General features: G+C 51.3%; 1 protein-coding gene across 3 annotated transcripts in view; it reads right to left on the reverse strand.

Moving 5' to 3' along the window:
* Nucleotides 1-20,901, reverse strand: part of GAD1 (glutamate decarboxylase 1) — a 46,332-nt gene extending 25,431 nt beyond the window's left edge. Inside the window, exons 1-5 of one of the 3 annotated variants that reach the window (XM_010377613.2) lie at nt 20,413-20,901; nt 18,796-18,940; nt 15,330-15,392; nt 7,633-7,791; nt 6,059-6,301 (exon numbers count right to left, since the gene is read on the reverse strand). In XM_010377613.2, the coding sequence (XP_010375915.1) occupies nt 6,059-6,301; nt 7,633-7,791; nt 15,330-15,392; nt 18,796-18,877 (547 nt within the window). In that variant the 5' untranslated portion in view covers nt 18,878-18,940; nt 20,413-20,901. Of the gene's footprint in view, nt 1-6,058; nt 6,302-7,632; nt 7,792-15,329; nt 15,393-18,795; nt 18,941-20,408 lie in introns of all 3 variants that reach the window. The other 2 variants (XM_010377614.2, XM_030916885.1) reach the window with 2 other exon arrangements.
* Between the last annotated feature and the right edge of the window lie 1,099 nt (nt 20,902-22,000).

Raw genomic sequence — 22,000 nt, forward strand, 5'->3', positions numbered from 1 at the left:
TTTTTTTTTTTTTTTTTTTTTTTTTTTGAGACGGAGTCTCGCTCTGTCGCCCGGCCTGGAGTGCAGTGGCCAGATCTCAGCTCACTGCAAGCTCCGCCTCCCGGGTTTACACCATTCTCCTGCCTCAGCCTCCCCACGAGTAGCTGGGACTACAGGCGCCAGCCACCTCGCCCGGCTAGCTTTTTGTATTTTTTAGTAGAGATGGGGTTTCACCGTGTTAGCCAGGATGGTCTCGAACTCCTGACCTCGTGATTCGCCCGTCTCGGCCTCCCAAAGTGCTGGGATTACAGGCTTGAGCCACCGCGCCCGGCCTAGCATCATGCTTTTAAAGAATAATATCTCATATCATGAAACAAATCATGCTTTCCAGTGTTTTGTGTTTCGATGTGTTTTGCCAATATATATATAGTCAGGTGACCTTCAGATTAAATTTATGGCGGAGATAACCTAGCTCTCTTCTGTGAAATGGGCAGTCACAGCCTATTTCACTCATTGAGTTGTTGGTGAGGTAATTGTTTTTGCTACACAACTCTAAATCCCTGTGCAACCCACAATATGCTTTAACAGGCTTTGCTCTCAGCAAATTCAGGATTGTTGCCAAGTTTTTGCCAACTTAGCATTCAATGGAAAACTCAACTCCACATCAGCAGGCTTGGCTCAGCTGTCAGGAAGGAGTCAACGCAATAGATTATCTAGGGATGTGTGGCTGGGAACTGGTGTTAGAAAGATATGCTGACTGCTGTGTTTCCAGTGGAAATTGCCTTTGCTTCTGAAAAAAACAAAAACAAAAACGGTCAGAGAGCTAGTGTTAGAATGTTCCTGGTCTAACTCTCCTCGCTGAGAATCTCTATTCTTCCCTAGATATGATTCAGAACATCTGGACTATGACTTCTTACATCAGAAGATACCAACCTCTGCATCTTAAGAGCCCTCACAAAATAATACTGGTTTTCAGAGAAAACTAAAAGAAGCATCACTGGTAAACTTAGTTTAAGTATGGGGCCATATTCTAGATATTCATGTGGACTATCCTAGATAGTTAAATGATTCCATGTTACTCTACTTTGCTCACTGCCAACAGAATCTGAGGTCTTTTGAAACAACATGTTTTATTGAAAGTCATTAAAATATATATGCAATATCCATTTAAAAACTTTTAACAATATACACTTCATTTCAAGACAAGACTGAATGGTAAATAAATGCAGTCACACTATTTGATAATGTATCAAAACCATACAGTTTGGCAGAGACAAAAGATGGACAAAGAGAGATTAACACAAAGTGAAACAGTATCTCTTTGTCCATTAAAATATAAAGGACACAAAGTCCTTCAAAATCTTATTTTTAGTTTATGGTTACAACCTTGTGCCCCCAAATCTTATATCTACCAGAATTTCTATTAAGTAACAAAATAGTTTCAATTTCAATTTCAATTCTCTATATTGGATGAAAATAACAGATGATAGATACAGTGCTGGGCCACTCACGGCCTAAATTCAGGTAGGGGGAGAAGGAAAGAATTATTTTTTAAAGTAAAGCTTTCCTACAAATAAACTACAAGAAAAAAAAGAAGGGTTGGAGGGGGAGATCCCTTGATTAGGAGACATGGCAAACAATTGCATGTAAGAAACTTATTTGGATCCTGATTCAAATGAGTTTGACAAAATTAAAGCATTTATGACGCTCATGATACAATCGGAAATTTGAAAACTGACTAAATATTTCATTAAGGAGCTTTAAATTTTTTTTCCAGGTATGACAGTGACATTGTGGATTAAAAAAAGAAAATTCTTAAGAATGAATATTGGGCCAGGCGCAGTGGCTCATGCCTGCAATCCCAACACTTTGGGAGGCCAAGGCAGGTGGGTCATCTGAGGTCAGGAGTTCGAGACCAGCCTGGCCAACATGGTGAAATCCCGTCTCTACTAAAAATACAAAAATTAGTGTCAGGCATGGTGGCATGCGCCTATAATCCCAGCTTCTCAGGAGGCTGAGGCAGGGGAATTGCTTGAAACCCAGGAGGTGGAGATTGCAGTGAGCCAAGATCACACCACTGCACTCCACTCCAGCTTGGGCAACAAGAGTGAAACTCCATCTCAAAAAAAAAAAAAAAAAAAAAAAAAAAGAACGAATATTTATGAATATAATAATATTATGTTGGGGATTTACTTTCATGTAATGTAGGTGATGGGGAATGGATGGCGGTACAGGTAAAAGCTGATAATAAAGCAGGGCATTAGGTATATAGGGTTCATTATAGGATTCTACTTTTGTATAAGTTTAAAATTTTCCATAAGAAAACATTTAAAAAAGAACAACGAAGGGAATCCAGCATATCTACAAATCACTTAAAGTAGCTGCTGTGGCTGAAGGCTGACTAGTGCCTGTTAGTTAATGGGAAATCTCTATATCCTGGTTCATTTTTTAAAATAAGTCTTTTATTAATTTATAGAGAAATTTCTAAATGCCATTATCATCTCTTCACAGACTATACCCAGATCAGTATGTTTTCACTATTAAAACCCAAATCATTATTTTGGCTGAGCCCATTAATGCATTCATATCCTTGAAAAAATACTTCCTACTGTTTGTAGCTACTTGTGGGGTTTACCCTATTGCTCCTTAACTATGCTTAAATTCCACATCAGCAACCAGGAGCTGTTTTGATGTGGCAGCAACAGCATGCTTTTATCAGCACCAACATCCTGAGATATAGCAGGAGGTTTCACATTGCTTGGAAGACTGCGAACTCTGTAAAGACAAATATCTGCTCCAAGAAGCAACTCTGAGGAACAAAAATGAATGTTTGCAGGCTAAGTACCTAAGTGGGTTCATACACTGGACTAATAAAAGTCAATGCTTTCTTTCTCTCTCTTTTTTTTGAGACAGAGTCTCGCTCTGCCGCCAAGGCTGGAGTGTAGTGGTGCAATTTCGGCTAACTGCAAGCTCCACCTCCTGGGTTCATGCCATTCTCCTGCCTCAGCCTCCCCAGTAGCTGGGACTACAGGTGCCTGCTACCGTGCCTGGCTAATTTTTTGTATTTTTTAGTAGAGATGGGAGTTCACCGTGTTAGGCAGGATGGTCTCGATCTCCTGGCCTCATGATCCGCCCGCCTCAGCCTCCCAAAGTGCTAGGATTACAGGCGTGAGCCACAGCACCTGGCCTTTTATTTATTTATTTATTATTATTATTATTTAAACAGGTCCTGCTGTCACCCAGGCTGGAGTGGTGCAGTGGCACGATCTCAGCTCACTGCAACCTCCGCCTCCCAGGCTTAAGCGATCCTCCCACCTCAGCCTCCAGAGTAGCTGGGATCACAGGTGCACACCATACGCCTGGCTAATTTTTGTATTTTTGGTAGAGATGGGGTTTTGCCCAGGCTAGTTTTGAACTCCTGAGCTCACGTGATCCACCTGCCAGCCTGCCAGTGTGATGGGATCACAGGTGGGAGTCACCAGGCCAGGCCCGTCAGTGCTTTCTCTGACCGCAAGATGCTTTAGTTTTATAGATTATATTAGATGACATTATGACAAAATCATGTATTTGTATTTGAGGGACAACGCCATTCTGGACTTTCATAATAAAATGACATAGTTCTCATCTCTCTGAGAAAGTGCGTGTAGAGCAAACTGACAAAGTTCAAAATAACAGACCAAAGCAAGTCAAGCTAAACATACATGGGGAATTCTGACTCTTTTTAAAATGCAGCCAAATAACACTATTTGTTTTCCATCAGGAATAGATTAGCCATCTAACCAAGATGAGAAGTAACTAATTGTAAATTGATAGAGTGCTTTTCTTTAAAAATCAAACAACATAAACTTTGTACATATAATTGAGTCTTGTGTATCCAGCAGTTATTTAATGAAGCTACACTTATTCCAGTGGTGTTGGCAGACCTCAGCAGCTCTCTGGGATTCCTCATTTTAAAAAGCGTCTTTGGCCAGCATCATTATTTCATTATAGGACTTTGTTTTTGACATCCAATAGTCTTACTCAGCTCAATCACCACCAGCCTCCTAGTCTCAGTCTTAAATCTATCTTCAAATGATGAGGAAGAATGAGAGGGAAAATAAAGAAGGAGAGACAAGAAGAAAGAACACAGGATTGTCAGTTGTGACCTTGGGGTTTCCCCTGTGGTGGCAACTCTGCTAGGGACGGTCAGTTCTTCTAGATCTGTCTGCCTGAGAGCTCAGGAAAGCCAGACTGTAGTGTGGAGAGAGTTATAGGGAGAAGAAACCACTACATCACTCCTGGGCTTGGTCCAGTCTGAGCTGTTTCTAAGCATCTCAGACAGAGGCCCCAAAGTCCTTGAACTTGAGGCAATTGGAAAGCAACTGCTTTGATGAGGATTGCTGATCAGAGAGGGCTCCTGGAACATGAAAAGGAGGCAAGAGGACATCCTCAAGGACTCCCACTGGAAATAGAATTTGGTGACTCAGAGTGTCCTAAGCTCCAGAAATTGCAGTAGAATGAGAACGTGTGTGCATGTGTCTTTTTGGCCTAGCCAGTAAAAGGTGTCATGGGTTGAATTGTGTTCCTCCAAAAGATGTGTTCAGGTCCTAATCCCTGGTTCCTGTGAATGTGACCTTATTTGGAAATTGGGTCTTTGCGGATGTAAACATGTTAAGATGAGGTCATACTGGATTGGGGTGGGCCTTAATCCAACGACTGGCATTCTTATGAGGAGAGGGAAATTTGGACACACACACAGGAAGAAAGCCATATGAAGTGAAGGCAGAGGTTGGAGTGATGCATCTACAAGCCAACAAATGCCAAGGAATCATCCACAACACCTGGAAGCTGGTAGAGGCAAGGGTGGATCCTCTCCAAGAGCCATCAGAGAGACCATAGCCAGCACCTTGATTTTAAGCTCTTAGCCTCCAGAATTGTGAGAGAACAAATTTCTTTTGTTTTGAGCCATCCAATGGGTGGTCATTTATAAAGGCATTCCTAGGAAACTAATACAGAAAGGGAGGGGAAATAGCCCAATTCTCTCTAGTGTCAGGGACAGGCAAGGGCAGGATTTATCAGAATGAAATAGACCTGAAAATGACGGCAAGAAAAGAAGCAGAGGATGGGTCATTCTGCTCTCTTTAGGTTGTGAATAGCCTAAATCCAAGAATGAAAATTTTTCTTTTTTTGAGATAGGATCTTGATCTGTTGCCCAGGCTGAAGTGCTGTGGCACGATCTTGGCTCACTGCAGCTTCTGCCTCTTGGCCTCAGCCTCCTGAGTAGCTGGAACTACAGGTGCATGCAACCATGCCCAGCTAATTTTCATATGTGTATAAACATATATAACATATAGGCCGGGCGCGGTGGCTCAAGCCTGTAATCCCAGCACTTTGGGAGGCCGAGACGGGCGGATCACAAGGTCAGGAGATTGAGACCATCCTGGCGAACACGGTGAAACCCCGTCTCTACTAAAAAAATACAAAAAACTAGCCGGGCGAGGTGGCGGGCGCCTGTAGTCCCAGCTACTCGGGCGGCTGAGGCAGGAGAATGGCGTGAACCCGGGAGGCGGAGCTTGCAGTGAGCTGAGATCCGGCCACTGCACTCCAGCCTGGGCGACAGAGCGAGACTCCGTCTCAAAAAAAAAAAAAAAAAAAAAAACATATATATATATATATGGTTTTTTTTTTTTTTTTTTTTTTTGTAGAGATAAGGTTTCACCATGTTGCCCAGGCTGGTCTCGAACTCCTGAGCTCAAGTGTTCTGCCTACCTTGGCCTCCCAAAGTACTAGGATTACAGGCATAAGCCATTGTGCTTGGCCTGAATGAAAACTCTTTATACAGAACTTGACCTAGCACCAAGTATTTGTATCTTTTTAATCTACTTTTACCATGATATATGCTGATGAACTTTTGCCTGGGTCAGGTACCTACACCAACTGTTACTGCCCAAGCTTGTTCTTGTGGTCACTGGGTACTTTGCCGCCTTCTCTCACCAGGGCTGTGTTTTTCCTCCAGCACGAGTTTGATATCCTTACAACTGGCAAGGGTGAGATGGAGGGCAGAGTTGCCACTACCTGTCTACCTGATTCTTCCCCTTACCTGTGCGAACCCCATACTTCAAGGTGTCTCTGCAGTCAACCAGGATCTGCTCCAGGGACTCGGGGTGGTCAGAGAGCTCCAAGTTGAAGCCCTCCATGCCTTCCAGCAACTGGTGTGGGTGATGGAAGTCCAGCACCTTGGTGGAGCGATCAAATGTCTTGCGGACATAGTTGAGGAGTATGTCCACCACTTCCAGGAGGAATTGCACAGTTTGTTCCTCCCCGTTCTTAGCCGGAAGCAGATCTGAATTGGGGAGAGCAATGAATGGTTATCACCTGACTCATATCTAGATTTCTTCAGCCCAGAGACCCCAAATATTAATCATGCTATCTGTATAGGCCTGATTTCATTCCGGGATATGTATGTGCACTGAGAATCTGATGTACCACATCCCCAGAAAAATGCACATACCCCAGAAAAATGCACATGCACAGAAGTTTTGCACGTTTTCCTGGGGGTTCGCGGCCTTTCTGACAGGCTGCTCAGACATGGAAGGAAGTGCTCTGAGATGCCCTGAACAACCTGTGACTGTGGTTGTCATCTGCCGATTGAATGGGCATCTGTGAGGAGTGTGATGGAGAGGGCATCTGTCGTGCTCCCCTGGGACCAGATGTGTCCCTGTCCATCTGGTTTAGTGTTGTGATGTGCTTGGTTTGTTGGCATCAGAGGGTAAGTCCTCTGTGGGTAGAGCCTGAGGTCCCCCCTGATGAGGGTGGTTCTTGGCGGTGTCCTTAGACAGGAAACTGGAGCTGGAAGATGGGGCTCAAGAAGGTGGGACAGGGAACCCCTGCCTCTTCCTTGACCTCATCCTTTTGGGCCTGGACTTTGAGATATCCAGAGGTGACTCTGGGTTTCAGGCTCTGCAGTAGTCAAGCTAGAGGTTAGGCAGGGAAAAAAGCTGTAGGGGCCCAATTCTGTAGCTCATAGGCAGGCTGTGCAGCTGTGCACGATACTCTCTGTGACTCCCTGGGTTAGCTCCAGGGTTTTAGGGACATATTGTTTAACACTCTGGTCTGCCTTCTGTGGCCCTGTGGGAAGTTCACGGAAGGGGATGGCGGTGGATCTACCTGTGAGCTGTTTGGGAGAGACTGGTAAAGCACCTCCTGAGATGAGAGTTATGAGGCAGCAGGGGTTAGTGAAACATCTCCGAAAGGAAAACAAGTTCCAGGGCACTCGGTTACGAGGCTCAGCATGCAACTTCCCACAGTGTGATTTTGTGTGTATGTGTGTGGCCAATCTTGCAGGATAAATGTTATTAAGGAAATCATTAGATTTTCTTATATGTAAGGTTCCTTTGACTCTGAGAGTCTATGAATGCATATTTGTTCCCTCGAGTGTCTTTAGAGTTGACTTTTATTGACTGCCCTCATCCAGTTTCTAAAATGATGGAGACCTGGGCAGCAGGGAGAGAGGGAGTCAGTTATATTCCCCCAAAGTCAGAAAAGCAGTTTCTTGTGGGTTCAGAGAGAATAATGACATTTCTTGATAAAAGAAGTAAAATTGCGGGAAAAAGTCAAGAAACTCAAATAAGAAATCTACTGGCTAGCATGGGGTGGGAGTGGGGCAGGCGCTACCTCTAGCAAACAGGTTGGAGAAGTCTGTCTCTGTGCGCCGGAAGCGGGCATCTCCGTCGCTGTTTTCACAGGAAAGCAGGTTCTTGGAGGACTGCCTCTCCTTGAAGGCACTCACAAGGCGACTCTTCTCTTCCAGGCTGTTGGTCCTTTGCAGGAAGCCTATGGCACAAAAAGCTGGTCAGAGAGAGTGCTGCAAACTGCCCAGCCCCTGAGGGTCAGCTGCGGAGCGAATTAACTCTCCAAGCAGGTCTCTTGTTTCTTCTGAGAAGAGAAGTGAGTGTCTGCGTTTTAAATATAGTGGCTCTGGCACCGCTCGCCTTCAGGCAGGGAGGGGGGCAGTGCCAAGTGTCATCAGTGGCAAAGACCCAGTCATGCAAGAGAGAAAAACAGTAAGTGAAGCCCATTCTCCTCTCTGAATGTGACAGTGAACTCACAATTAAGTAAGTTGGACAGCTTCCACTCCAGTGACCAGCCCCAGGATAGGGCTTTAAAGGAGGGGACACAATCAGAGAAGATGCTGCCAGCACTGTTCATGGGCTGTATAAGCAGAAGGAGGAGAGGAGAGAACAGCAGAGGGAGGAGGAAAGGTGAGGACAGCTGAGGGAGGAGGGTGAGGACAGCAGAGGGAGGAGGAGAGGTGAGGACAGCTGAGGGAGGAGGATGAAGATAGCAGAGGGAGGAGAGGTGAGGATGGCAGAGGGACGAGGAGGGGTGAGGACAGCAGAGGAAGGACAGTGAGGACCACAGAAGGAGGAGAGCAAGGACCGCAGAAGAGGAGGGTGAGGACAACAGAGGGAGGAGGGTGACGACAGCAGAGGGAGATGGCGAGGAAAGCAGAGGGAGGAGGGTGAGGACAGCAGAGAAGGAGGTTGAGGACAGCAGAGGAGGAGGGTGAGGACAGCAGAGGACAGCCGAGGTGAGGACAGCAAAGGGAGGAGGGCGAGAACAATAGAAGGAAGAGGAGGGGTGAGGACAGCAGAGGGAGGAGGGTGAGGACAGCAGAGGCAGGAGGGTGAGGACAGCAGAGGGAGAAGGGTGAGGACAGCAGAGAGAGGAGGGTGAGGACAACAGAGGAGGAGGGTGAGGACAACAGAGGAGGAGGGTGAGGACAGCAGAGGACAGCAGAGGTGAGGACAGCAGAGGGAGGAGAGGGAGGACAGCAGAGGGAGGACAGCAAGGACCGTGGAGGGAAGAGGAGGGGTGAGGACAGCAGAGGGAGGAGGGTGGGGACAGCAGAGGCAGGAAGATGAAGACAGCAGGGGAAGAGGGTGAGGACAGCAGACAGAGGAGGGCAAGGACAGCAGAGGGAGGAGGGCAAGGACAGCAGAGGGAGGAGAGATGAGGATGGCAAAGGGAAGAGGAGGGGTGAGCACAGCAGAGGGAGGAGAAGTGAGGATGGCAGAGAGAAGAGGAGGGGTGAGGACAGCAGAGGGAGGAGGGGTGAGGACAGCAGAGAGAGAAGGGTGAGGACAGCAGAAGGAAGAGGATGAGGACAGCAGAAGGAGGGTGAGGACAGTAGAGGAGGAGGGTGAGGACAGCAGAGGGAGGAGGATGAGGACAGCAGAAGAAGGACAGCGAGGACCGCAGAGGGAAGAAGAGGGGTAAGGACAGCAGAGGGAGGAGGGTGAGGACAGCAGAGGGAGGAGGATGAGGACAGCAGAGGGAGGGGGATGAGGACAGCAGAGGAAGGAAGGTGAGGACTGCAGAGGGAGGGGGGTGAGGACTGCAGAGGGAGGACAGCAGAAGGAGGAGGGGTGAGGACGGCAGAAGGAGAAGGAGTGAGGTCCAACAATGAGGATTCAGGCAGACACTTTCCTCCAGCACCAGGTAATGCTCACAGGGTTGAACATAAGTGGTATTTTTCTGAATGCAAACCTGAATGCAGCTTTTCTTGTACCACCCCCTCTCCTCAAATAAAGGTATTGTAAGACAAAAAAAGCTTCAATCTTAAGTATGTTGCCATTTAATTCTACAAGTACTTATTGAGCACCTGTTATACAAAAGCACTTTGCTAAGCATCTAGGATGGGAGACCGATAAAGCTGAGTGAAACAGATCCCCTGCCCTCTAGGAGCCTACAAGCCTGGCAGATGTTGACCAATGCTGGAATAAAAATAGTCATCCAAGAACTCCACAGAGATGACAGGAAGGATCTGAGCCCAGGGCGGGATTCTCAGTGCCTCATCACCCCTCAGAGGGAGTGGAAAGTTCTTCTGCCTGAGGCCAGCAGGACAAACTCCAGCAGCAAATGGGGAAGGAGAGTTGAGCCAAAAGGGCAGGAGAACCTGCCAGCGTGGAGCACACTCCCCTCCACATCTCCACCGTCCCCTGTGGGGCTCCTGGCCCGCACACCTGCTCTTTCCCTTGGCTTCTCCTCCTTCAATTCAGCCTTAGTCTTATCCCAAATTGCAATACACTGAAAAGAAAAATGTTCCAAGCTTCTAGTGACCCCAAAGCTGTCTCTGTAAATACTGAGATCCTTGGAGAGTCACACGTGTCACAAGGCAGACTTGGAAGAAAGTCCCAAGAGGTGCAAAAAGGCAAGTTAATCTGGAGAATTCAGCTTTGCTTCCCAGGACTACAATTCAACTGTGATGGGTGGGAGATGGAGGGATGCATGGGAAGGCTGCGGTGATTAGAATCCTCCCACACAAGGGAGCCAGGGGCTATTTCTGGAGGGAAGAATGGGAAAGCAGAGGCACCAAGGTTTTTGTTGTTCCCAGCACCTTTTACATTTATCACTAAAGCCCAAAGGACATGAGAAGGGGGTAAATACACTATAATAGAGCTTTATACTTGGGTATAAAGATGGGGTTGTATCCTTTTCCATATCTCTTTGCCTACTTCCTGAATTCCTCCTCCAAATCTTCAAAGTCCAGAACCAGGAGCCAGCGCTCATTTGCCAGAGGGATGCAGGATCAGATGGCACCTGAACTCTGAGACTGCTCCCCTTGTCCCAGAACATTGAGCTGTGGAATTTGCCAGACTTGAAAGATCAAACCCATGTGGCCTCATGCAGTGAGGTCCTACCCAGCAGAAACGCCACTCTGTTGTCCCTGATGTCTGGTTAGTCTTCTGACTCACTCCCTGAGTCTCCCCACCTTGAAGCCCCTTCCCTCTGGGCAGCTGCAGGAAGCAGAAACTCGGCTTGAGGTTTTGACATAGGCTCTCCCAGAGATGCCCTGATGAGGCTGACGGATGATCATTATGCCACAGCTTTTTTTTTTTTTTTTTTTTTGAGACGGAGTCTCACTCTGTCACCCAGGCTGGAGTGCAGTGGCATGGTCTTGGCTCACCACAACCTCCATCTCCCAGGTTCAAGTGATTCTCATGCCTCAGCCTCCTGAGTAGTTGGGATTATAGGCATCCACCACCATGCCTCACTAATTCGTGTATTTTTAGTAGAGACAGGGGTTTCACCATGTTGGTCAGGCTGGTCTCAAACTCCTGACCTCAGATGATCCACTGTCTCGGCCTCCCAAAGTGCTGGGATTACAGGTGCGAACCACCGTGCCCAGCCCTATGACACAGCTTTAAACCTGCATCCCATTCCTTGGGCTGCACTTCCAGTAATGTACTAGGAATCAGAATCCTCTCTAAATCCTGTAATTATTTTATGAATAGCACACTTACACTGCATTATAATTTATGTTAAAAACAATTAATTTGCTAGTCTAAACATGTAATATACATTGTCATGTCTTTCACTTCATTTAGGAAGGTGTTTGTTTTCTAAAATACTGGGATCCTCAGAAAGGTAGGTGATCCAGGCCTCCCTTGGCTCTGAGAGGCCCTGGAAGGAGCTGCTTCTCCAAGGATGAAGAGGTGGTGGATGACATGGAGGTCAGTGCCTTGACAATTTCCCTGGCTAGCAAGGGGTCCTGTAAGAAGGGGCCCCAGAGAATGAAGCCAACTGTACTCCCTCTTGCTCGAGGACCTACTTTAAGCCTGTGAATAACTGGTGACAGAGCTCTACATTCTTAGAGGCAAAGAGGAAAGCAGAGGAGAGGCAAAGCTGCAGTTGTGTTTGGTTGGGTGCTAGCACACTGGCCAGCTGCAAGGGAAGAAGTCATGACTCCACCTCTGAGCTGAGGGGAGCTCCTGCTGTGGGTTCCTCACCCCTGCTGCCAAACTCAAAGGCTTATGGGGCCCAGTGAGAGAGTGTGTATGTGTATGTGCGTGTGCATGTGTGCACATGTATGTGTAGCTAGAAAGCATCTGGCTCCAGCCAGTTGTTGCCAAGTGGGGCTTTGAGCTGTGCATGGCATAAGCACCTATGGCCAACAGGGCATGTGGGAGCTGAAGCTCAGCATATTCTCTGTTCAGCAAGCTATGACATGGAATTGCATATGCATAGACGGAGGGGCTCTTTTTCATTTTTTGTTTTTGTTTGAGACAGGGTCATACTCTATTGCTATGGTCCAGACTGGAGTGTAGTGGCGCCATCATAGCTCATTGTAATCTCAAACTCCTGGGCTCAAGTGATCCTCCTGCCTCATCCTCTTGAGTAGTAGGACTGCAGCTACTCTGCAGGTGTGGCCACCACACCTGGCTAATTTTTAAAAAGTTTTTGTAGAGATGGGGTCTCCCTATGTTACTCCGGCTAGTCTCAAACTCCTGGCCTCAAATGATCCTACCACCTTGGCCTCCCAAAGTGTTGGGATTACAGATGTGAGCCACCATGACCTCTTTTTCTGATTTTCATTGGCTAACAGCACCTGCCATGTTCCCCCGCCGCCATTCCCCACCCCCCGTTTTTTTCAAGAGAAACCAGAAAAAGAGAACACTTGAAATCTCTCTATTTTTAAGGTTTGGCACTTGATACAAAATTATACACACACACACACACACACACACACACACACACACACACACACACACACAGTGTAGGCTAAATAAAACAGCTCAGGGGCTGTAATTGGCAGCAAGAGATAAGTGATGGAAGCCCAAGGACACCCTGGGAAGTTAGCAGAGCCCGGAGTCAGAACTTAGGGATCCCTGCAACTCATCGTATTTAGGTCATGCCACCATGCCTACAGCCACTTTCCAGCTCTTGGCAAGACCATGGGTTTCTTCTAGCTGATTATTCTCCCTGGAGGATTCTGCCTCCAGAGCTAAGGGTACCTACCACTAGTGGGGCCCAGGGCCTTCCTTGCAGCTTCATTCCATGGCTTTTGGGGAAGGGCAGGGGGAGAGTGAGTGGGGGTTGAATATTTTGGCAAGGCACTGAGGGTGCTTCTGAGAGTCATCCAGGGCAATAGGTTTGGAAGTGGGAAGGGGACCACGAGTTCCTCTGCTCTCTTAATGTGAAAGGGCAAACCAACCTGGATGGTGTCAAGTCAAGAAGGGACCCTCCAGGTCCATCCCTCCAGGGATGAAGGGAGTTGTGTGTGTGTGTGTGTGTGTGTGTGTAGGAAGGCAAGGAGCTGTGAACCTACCTAGGGCCAACACCAAAGACTGCACTCTGCTTCCACTAGCTTAAAATGGAAAGCCAAAGTTGTCTCAAGGTATGGAAAATAAATCTTAGTGTTTCGTTTTCTTTCAGAATCAAACCTAATGGGAAGCCTCCTAACCTGTGACCCCAAAAGCAGAGCATTTTAGCCCAAGGCAATTTCTCCTCAACAGACTACCTTGGATTGTGGGGAGCAGAAACAGGGAGGAAACTCTGAGGACTGTAGCCCCCAGGAGCTCTCCCTTCTGGCTTTGGCTGACAGTGGGGGAGGGGGATTTGAGGCCAACTCCAGGTTGGTTCCCTATTTCCGGACCCAGCGAAGCCCCATTCTTTCCCTCCTCTTTACCCTTTCTGAACTTGTCGGGTATGTCCCCATAAGAAGCACTTAGACCTTTTATTCCCGCGGAAGTGGAGCGCCTGCAGCCAGAGGAGCAGGGGACAGTAGGGGGCAGGATGGGAGTGAATGAGGGCTGCCCCCTACCCTCAGCAGGTCAGGCGTCGCGGGTAAGGAGCCCTCACCCAGAGCCTGCCCCTACCCTGTCCTCGGCTGCGGCGGGAGCCCAGGGCTCGCTCAGTTCTGCCTGCCCGGCTGCATGACAATGACGGCTGCAGAAGCCGAGCGCCGAAGGGACCTGGCGCGAAACGGGCCATTAAGCCCAGAATGGCGGCAGGGTGGGGGTGGAGGTGGGAGTGAAGGTGGGGGTGGGAGTGGAACGGGGCTATTTATAGAACAAAGCTCCAGCCTGCGGCCTCCCCAGCACAGGGATGCAGCCCTGGCCTCGCCCCACGGGCGGGCGTCCCGCGCTGGGGAGAAGGCCAAACCCCCAGGCCACCCGGCGGCAGGGCTGGGCTGGGCTTTCGGTGGAAAATGGCTGGGTCTAGGAATCCAGCGCCCCTTCCTCGGTAAACGCCAAGTCCCAGGGTCTAGAGGAGAGAGCCCCAGAAACGCAGGGAAGGCGCGGCGCAGCCAAGCAGGGAAGGGAGTAATTCCCCAAAGCGGCTGCTCTGCTCTGACTGCAAACTGTCACCGCCCTCGCCCCAGGACCCAGGGAGGCTGGGAAGATCAGGTGCAGAGAGCACCCAGGCGGCAGGCGGCTTTCGACGCTCCGGGGCTGGGGCGGGCGGGCGGGCGTGTCCTGCGCCTGCTCTGCCGCTATCTCCCGCGTGCAGCAGCTGACGGATGGCTCTTTAATAAGCCCCTCGTTAATCTTCCCCCGCCTCTCCAACCTCTGCCCGGGGACATCCGTATTTTCTGGCCCGATAAGGCTAGAGAATTTTAGATGGTGAAATGTAGCAAGGAAAGCAAGTCCTTATTGTTCAGCCGGAGTCACTCAGCTGTGTCCCTTCGAACAAATCTCCCTTTTTCCTTAAAAAAAAAAAAAAAAAAAAAACTCCATCCCTTGGGCGTTTTCATTTCAGACCCTCCTGTCTCCAAAGAGCAGTTCTTTCTCCTCTCCAGCTCCCTGATCTATTTTTTTCCTTCCCGGCAAATCTCATTCGGCACTGCCCGGTCCTTTCGCCCCCTGCGACTCCTTGTCTCTGCTCGTCCCCTTTCCCTTCCTTCGTCGCCTTCAAGGATACGCCAGGCAAACCCTCGTGCCTCCCCCGGGGAGGTCATGGAGGGCTCCAGGCAATCCTTTTCCCTAGCCTCCGAAGCCCCAAAGAAACTTGAATCCGTTATGACATCTCAGGGCAAAACCCCTCAAGGTGGAGATACCACTTTCAATGTGACCCAACCGCGGGTGGAGGTGCGAGTGAGGGGTAGGCGATGATGTAGGGGACGGGGGAGACGTGTCAGCTACAGCTTTAGGCAGATACCGCGCCTTTGGTCTGCTCTCCAGCAAGCCAGATCAGTTCACCTTTTCTACGCAACCTTTGGGACGCGCAGGCAAAGTGCACAGCACCGGGTGGGAGCTGCTTGCGCACGGGGCTAGGAAAGTGGTGTTGCCGCGTGGGGGCGCCTTCCTCCCGCTTTTGCGCCCAGGCAGGACACTCGGCGTTCGCTCCATGGGGTCCTGGGGATTGGGGACTCCAGAGGAAAAGACCCCTGGGGACAGGGTCTGGGGCGGGCAGAGGAGGGTGAGGGCCTGTAGGGGAGCGTCGTCGCTGGCTGTGCTGGCTGTAATTACATTAGAAAATCAGACCCAAGAGCCGGGATCCCCCTCTGCTTGCGTCCCGGTCTCCCAAGCCCAAAAGGTCTGCGCGCCTTGCCGCCCAGCCGGGCCCCAGCGGGCCCTGTCACTTACCGCAGATCTTGAGCCCCAGTTTTCTGGTGCATCCATGGGCCACGCCGCACCAGGTATCGTACGCTAGGACGAGAGAGAGGGAGAGAGGTGCGGTCAGGGAGGCTCTGACCGTGGGGAAATGGGTGGAGGGCAATGGTTTTCTTGGGGAAGGATGAGGTCTTTGCCGGAGCTCTTCATTAAAAGCTCCTTCCTGAAAGGAGCTAGGAGCCAAATCTGTGAGCCAACAGGCATACCCTCTGAGCCCCCATCATACTCCCTTCTTGTTCCTGGCTTCAAATATAGAACGGTGTCTCTGAGAGGTGGGGCACCCAGCACCCCTCCGGGCCCCCAAGCGACCCCCACCCGGCAGGCCCGGAGGTGGGGTCAGAGTTGGGTGAAGGCTGACCCACACGGAAAGGGCCAGGGCTCCGCAGACTCAAACTGCCCAACACCCACTGGCCAGGCCCGGCAGACTCAAAGGGCGACCACAGCAGCCCAGAAAGGGAACACAGGCATCTGGGACCGAAACGTCTCATAATTTCTTGGCGGGTCTCCAGCCTAGTGGCAGCTTAAAATAAACTGGCATGAAATGGGGTCGCAGAAGAGTTCAAGAATTAATTGGGTGAAAAATAGTATTTGACTAGATGATCGGGCTCGCATGGCTGCTCTTCACTCAGACTGGGGAGTGGGGAAGACAATAGTGCGCCTCGGCTCCTCATCCCTGGCCCCTTTTCCCAACCTGCCTCTCATTAACCCTTCCCTCTGACATCTTGGGTCTGGAGCAGGCACAGGTAAATGGAATCAAGCACCCTTCCTCTGAGTCACAACTGAGGGTGGAGGTGCTGCTGGATTTTCCTTCTTTTCCAGGCTGTTCTCAAACCCCTCAAGGTCTACCTGCTGCCTTCGGGGCTCAACTTCCAGCAAGAAGCGTGGAAAGCAGCCCCATACCCGCTAAGCCCCCAAGCGAGCTGGTGTGGTGAGCCCAGCACGAAATCCCCTTCCAATCTCTCAAAGCAAAGCTCTCCAAGCACTCCCATCCCTTACCCTACCCTTCCTGGTGCCTTCAGCTTCACACAAGTGTTGCAGGCGATAAGGAGAGTGACATCAATTAAACCCGAAGCACAACAGAGCCCCAGCGGGGAGAAGAAACAGCCTGACATCGGTGAGACATCTCACAGATGGAGTTCCAGTGACAGACAGGAAATCAGTGCAAAAGCGAAACCTAATAATACCTGGCGGATAAAGAGCTATTTGGACCTGATAAAGTACTTTCACTTTAAACATCATCTCATCTAATTCTCGTAACAGTCCTATGAAACTGGCAGGAGTGTTGATCTAAGGGTCATTTGACAAAGAAAAAACATCGAGGCTCAGAGAGGTTACATGAGTTTTCCAAGGTCACTCGGCAGGGAAGTTGGAGGTCAGATACATTGCACTGCCTTTCAAAATTGGGGGCTGCAATGAAAGGGAAAGGGAGATGGGGAGAGCAAGCGAGAGAGCCCCTTTGATGTAGCAAGGGTCGGGAAGACCCAGTGGTTGAGGACAAGGAGGGCTCCAAGTCCCACCCAACGGTTGCTAGAACAAGAGAGTGCCTAAGGTTGCCTGCACTAAGGCCACCTCCCAGGATACTCTAAAGGGGCAGAGAAGTGGAGCTAGCTCGGTGGGCAAGGGTATTGTCTGCAAGGGAGGGTGAGAGTGGATAGAGCGCCCAGCGCTCCTGTGAAGCCTGGGGTGCGGATGCCGTAGCTAGGCTAAGGGCCCGCAACAGTGTGCCTGGGACTCGTGCTGCTTGCTCTTTCACAGCAGGGTCTCCGGCTCTCTTTTGTAGCTTCGAGGCAAACCAGGCCACGTGCGGATTCAGGTCATCGCGTCTGTTGGGTCTCCTATCTGTGACTGGGCATTTGCACCGGCGACTGGCGGCCACCGGGAAGTAGGCGCAACGGAAGTGGAGGGTAAATTAACACAACTGCTTGCTAACCCCCCACTCCCACCCCCAGGCGGCAAAAGGGGGTGGGAAATGTGGAAAGCGTCGGAAAAGAAATCCATCAAGGCTAAAGCAACACACAAATGAGGGCAGGCCTGGCGTTCCTCCCACCCTGCCCTGACCAGCTCCAACCCCTGTGCCTGGTTCATATGCTACCAGGGCTGGCGACTCTCCTGAGCCCCTCTTTGTTGTGTGGGTAATTGTATCCCTCCTGGGTGGCGGGAAGAGGGAGCTGCAAAGGAAACTGGAATGAGACCTGAGGACTTAACACAGGACCTCCTGCCCGGGAACCAATGCCAGCGTCTAAAGGGGCTTTCCGGTAATAATCCCCACCTCGTTGATGAGGATAGTTATTTTCTCAAATATAAAGTGCTATAAAAGCGCATCAATAAGCACTCCCTGTAACCACATTGTCCTTCTTAAGCCCTTTCTGTATACAAATTCTGGAAATTCATGTAATTAATTACATCTCAGAAACAAAATAAATAAAGAGGGGAGCGGGAACCCTTACAGTCTGAAGCTGATAGTTTTTTTAGGGGGGTGGGGTCAGGAGACACTTCTTCACTCCAACAAGGAGAAAGAAAAACAATTTTCTCATCTCAAGCCTTTACAGAGGTAGGAAATAAAATTAAAGATAGATTCTGGAAATGGGTTGAGGAGCCTGTAGCACTTAAGACAGGGAAGCATAAATCCTCCTCCCTCTTTAATCTGGGTTCTCTTTTCTTTCTCTCTTTTCGGGACATGTCACCTCCTGATAGATCTCTTGCCTGGGGTAAGGAGAGAGGTGTACTCTCCTCTCTATGATAAATCTTCTTGCCCCCTCCCAGTTCCCCATCTCTTGCCACTCAGAATGCTGCCCGTTCCCCGCTTTATTTATTTATTTATGTCTCTGAGATGTAATTAATTGTATGGAATGTCAAGGCTCAGTCTCAGTTTTATGCACCTTTCCCGCCCCTGGCTTCTCCCTAACTCGTCAATAGCTTGATGCAAATTTGGAGCAATTAGGGACCCTGAGTTTTCTAAACGCTGCAATTAACGTCCAAATTTCCGCTGATTACAGACTTTGAGCACAGCGCAGGGGGAAAGGAGGAGGTTAGATCTTGGCTCAACGAAAACCGGGGACTGAAAATTTTTATTCCTGCTGGGGCTCCCAGCTCTTCATTCCGCCCCCTGCCCTGACCCCTGTCGTCCCACGAAGCAAAGAAACCACACACAACAGAATAAAAACGACACTGGCTGCGCGCCCCTCCTCCGCCGCGAAGCCCTCAACGATCGCCGCCACTCGGACCTTGCGTGGTCCTCGCTTTCCGGTGCCCTGGAAGTCACCTAGCGTCCCTGACAGGCAAATGACCTCTGGCAGGGACCCGGTCAGAGCCCCATTCATTTCCCAGCCTCCATTATCTCCGCGCTCCCTCTTCCCTTTCCGCCAGCTCAGCCTCCCGACGTCCCAGCGCCCCCATCTTCCCCGCAGTTCATTTGAAAGAAAATTGGGGCGGGACCTACTTGTGGGGCGCAGGTTAGTGGTATTGGGGTCCGCTCCCGCGTTCGAGGAGGTTGCAGACGAAGATGGGGTCGAAGACGCCATCAGCTCGGTCGTCCCGGGGCCTCTACTGTCCGGGGTCCTCGACTGGTCCGGCGCAGAAACAGGCTGCAAAGAGAAGCAAGAGCTGTGCGGGGAGGACTTCCGGGGTCCTGCACACTGGAGGGACTGAGCAACCGGGGGCGCGGACGACTCCTCTTGAAGATCCGGCGCTGGAGAGACAAGAGGGAGGAAGGGCAGCGAGCCTGCCTGGTCGGGGTGCACTGGGGTAGGGGCAGCGGACAGACGTGCACGTTAGCTCCGGTACTGGGGAGCGGGCAGCGTAGCCCTGGGGCGGTCTCGAGTCTGGCGGTGCATCGGCGCGACCTAGAGTGAAGCGCCGACACGAGGCAGGGTCAAGGTGGGGGGTCCAAGGCCAGTACAAGACGCGGGGGTGTGGGGGACTGGGCTAGGAGTACAGGGGAGCGCTCAGTGAGAGATTTTCCAGCCGAGCCGCTACAAGCCCCATTGGGCACTCAGCACCGGCGTGCGGGCCAGCGGGGGGAGGGCGCACGGGGCGGGCATGTCTGGTTCGGTGTCTGGTTCCCGTTGTTGTGTCTGGCTAATTCCTTGGAAAAAAAGACACTAACTGCTCCGGGGATCAGGGACTTTGGTGAGACAAGGTGAGAGGGGGAAAATGGCCCATATTTTTATGTTCTCCCGCGGACTCGGCCAGAAAGGAACCACAGTCACCTTGCACTCCAGACAGCCAGAAAGCAGCGAGTCGGAACCTTGCTTGTCTCCCTCTTATCCCTACAGGTTTTTAGCCATGGCTAAGCCTAGGGAGAGGTTTCGGTCCGGTTTCAGCGTTTCTCCTGTACCTAGCCCCTCGAGGACCCCAGATTCCTCGCGGTGCAGATCCAGAGAGGGTGGGGTAGGTAAGAATGGGGATCGTCACCGGGGAAACGAACTTGCGCGCAGCGCGCAGGAGGCGGCGGACAAAGATCTTGCGCGGCGCCCCTGCTCTACTCTCGGCGCTGGCGCGATGGCGCCCGAAGGCCCTGGGACAGAGGGTGCGGGAGAATCTGGGTAGATCGAGGACCCCGCAGAGAAGCACCCATCGGCTATCGCCTCCACACCCTCCCTCCGACCTCACACCTAGCCCCGCGCGCGCACTCGCACAGCAACACGGGCAGCGGGTCGACCACGGCCGCTGGGAAAGTAACAGGTTACCGCTCCTAGTAGCGCCTTTGGCTGCTGCTGGCCAGGCGCCCTTTGGAGGGACAGGCGCTGGCAGCATGGAAGCTCAAGGGAAAATCGCTGTTGCCCCACTTCAAGTAGAGCCTCAGCCTCTGTGCGTCCCCGGGGCGTGAATCCGGCGGGCAGAGATAAGAAGAGTGACGAGGGCGGGGGGGGTGGGGGGTCCCTGCGCAGCGCACCCGTGGAGAGCAGGGACTAGGGCGGGCAGGAAGCACTCATTTCGGGAGGGTGGGTGGCCGGCGCCGGGGATGGGGTTGGTTGAGAAGCCGAGGGCGGAGAGGACCTGGCTGAACAGACACGGTTGGGCGCTGGGAAGTCCAGGTGGTCGCTCGCTTACCCACCTCGGCTCGGCCACAGCGAGCCGGGCACTCCCGCCTTTCCTCTGCACAGCGCCCAGCGATCCGCTCGGCTCGGCTCGGCCCTGACAGGCGTAATCTGCCCGGCGTCACCTCCAGCTGCTTCCTCGTTCTCGCTAGTTCCGTCTCGCACGCGAGCGCCAGGAGAAGAGAGAGATTCGAAGAGGCGGCTGCACGGCTTCGGGGTAGGCGGGGGCAGAGTGGGGAGGCGGGGACCGGATCCGCGGGGAAATCACGAGGCCGTTGCTCGCGGGGGCAGCTCGTCGGCGGAGCGGCGGGGCTCCTCTGCAGGTGCCTGACCGCCTCTGGAGCTTTATAGGGCGATTATAAATCCAGCTCACGGTTTTGCGCCCGGAAGGAAAAAAAAGGTCTTATGAGTAATCCAGAACGTACTCAACACGCTTTTTTTTTTCCTTTGGAAATAGGCAGGCTGTCGGGTGAGAGGAGGGAAAAGATAATTCCTACGAAGAATTCTGCCTTTCTGAGCGTTTCTTCTTCCCTCCCTCCTTTCCCCTCTCCCATTTCCCCTCCCCCTCCCATATCTTGTCGGAGACCAGCGGCGGCTTTGCCTCAGTCCTTTTCCCCGGGGTTCCCCCAAATCTGTGACCCTGCGACGCTTCCTTGAGCTAAAGCGCGCTCTGGGTCGTGTCCTCGTTGGCTCTCTACGGAGCCGGGATTGTTGTAACGGCAAAGGAGGCAGAAATGAGGGGAGATCTCTCAGACCACGGAGGAATTAGTTTCCTCATCCAGCCCTGGGCCTCATCAAAGTAGCACACCTGGCCACAGCTACCCAGTGCCACCGGCAGAGAAAAGGACCCCACGTCCCTTTCGCTATGAGCTCGCTCCTAGCTTTGGCCCCCTTGGTGATGGGAAAAGAAGGCCTCCTGATTAATCACGTCTGAAGGTTGATGACACGCACGAGCGCCGCTGCACGCGCATGGGGAACCCGTGCACAGAGGTGCCCCGGGAGGGGCGGACCAGCTCCTCTTGCTCTGGCCCACTTCCCCTTCGATTTCACGCGCTTTAAGGATTCTCCCACTGCAATATTTAGGCAAGGTTAAAAGAACCGCTGCGTTGGGAAAAGCCCCTCGCCTTAAAAATGCGGTGATGGAGAAATTCCCACCAGAGGGCGCCAAGAGCCCAGAGACCGACCGGCCCCGCGCTCCCGGGTCTCTCCTCCAGCGCCCGAGAGGAGCCCACACCTGGAGCTGCTGGCCAGACGGTTACGCGCCAGCCTGCCTCTTCATGCCTTGCCTCACCGCCCTGTCACTAGTTTAAGTTCTCCCCTTTCTTCTCCCCCCGTTTCTTTTTCTTTAGGGCAAAAAAGTTGATGTCTGTGCGTGTCTGGGTAACACTGTGTAGGCAGTGATTCCTCTACAGGTATTTACCGTGGTCCTCCCCATCTCCCCCGGTGGTGCAGCACGCAGGGGTTATTTATGCGCACATCTGGGGCCTCACTGGTTCAGCCGAGGCCCGTCCGTTTTCTTTGAATGTCTTGTCGCTTTCACTACAACACAATGGAAATACACACACAAAAAAATGTTATAAATCACAGAGAGTTCCATGAGGGAGA

Source organism: Rhinopithecus roxellana, chromosome 14 (assembly GCF_007565055.1).
Source record: "Rhinopithecus roxellana isolate Shanxi Qingling chromosome 14, ASM756505v1, whole genome shotgun sequence".
NCBI lineage: Eukaryota > Metazoa > Chordata > Mammalia > Primates > Cercopithecidae > Rhinopithecus > Rhinopithecus roxellana.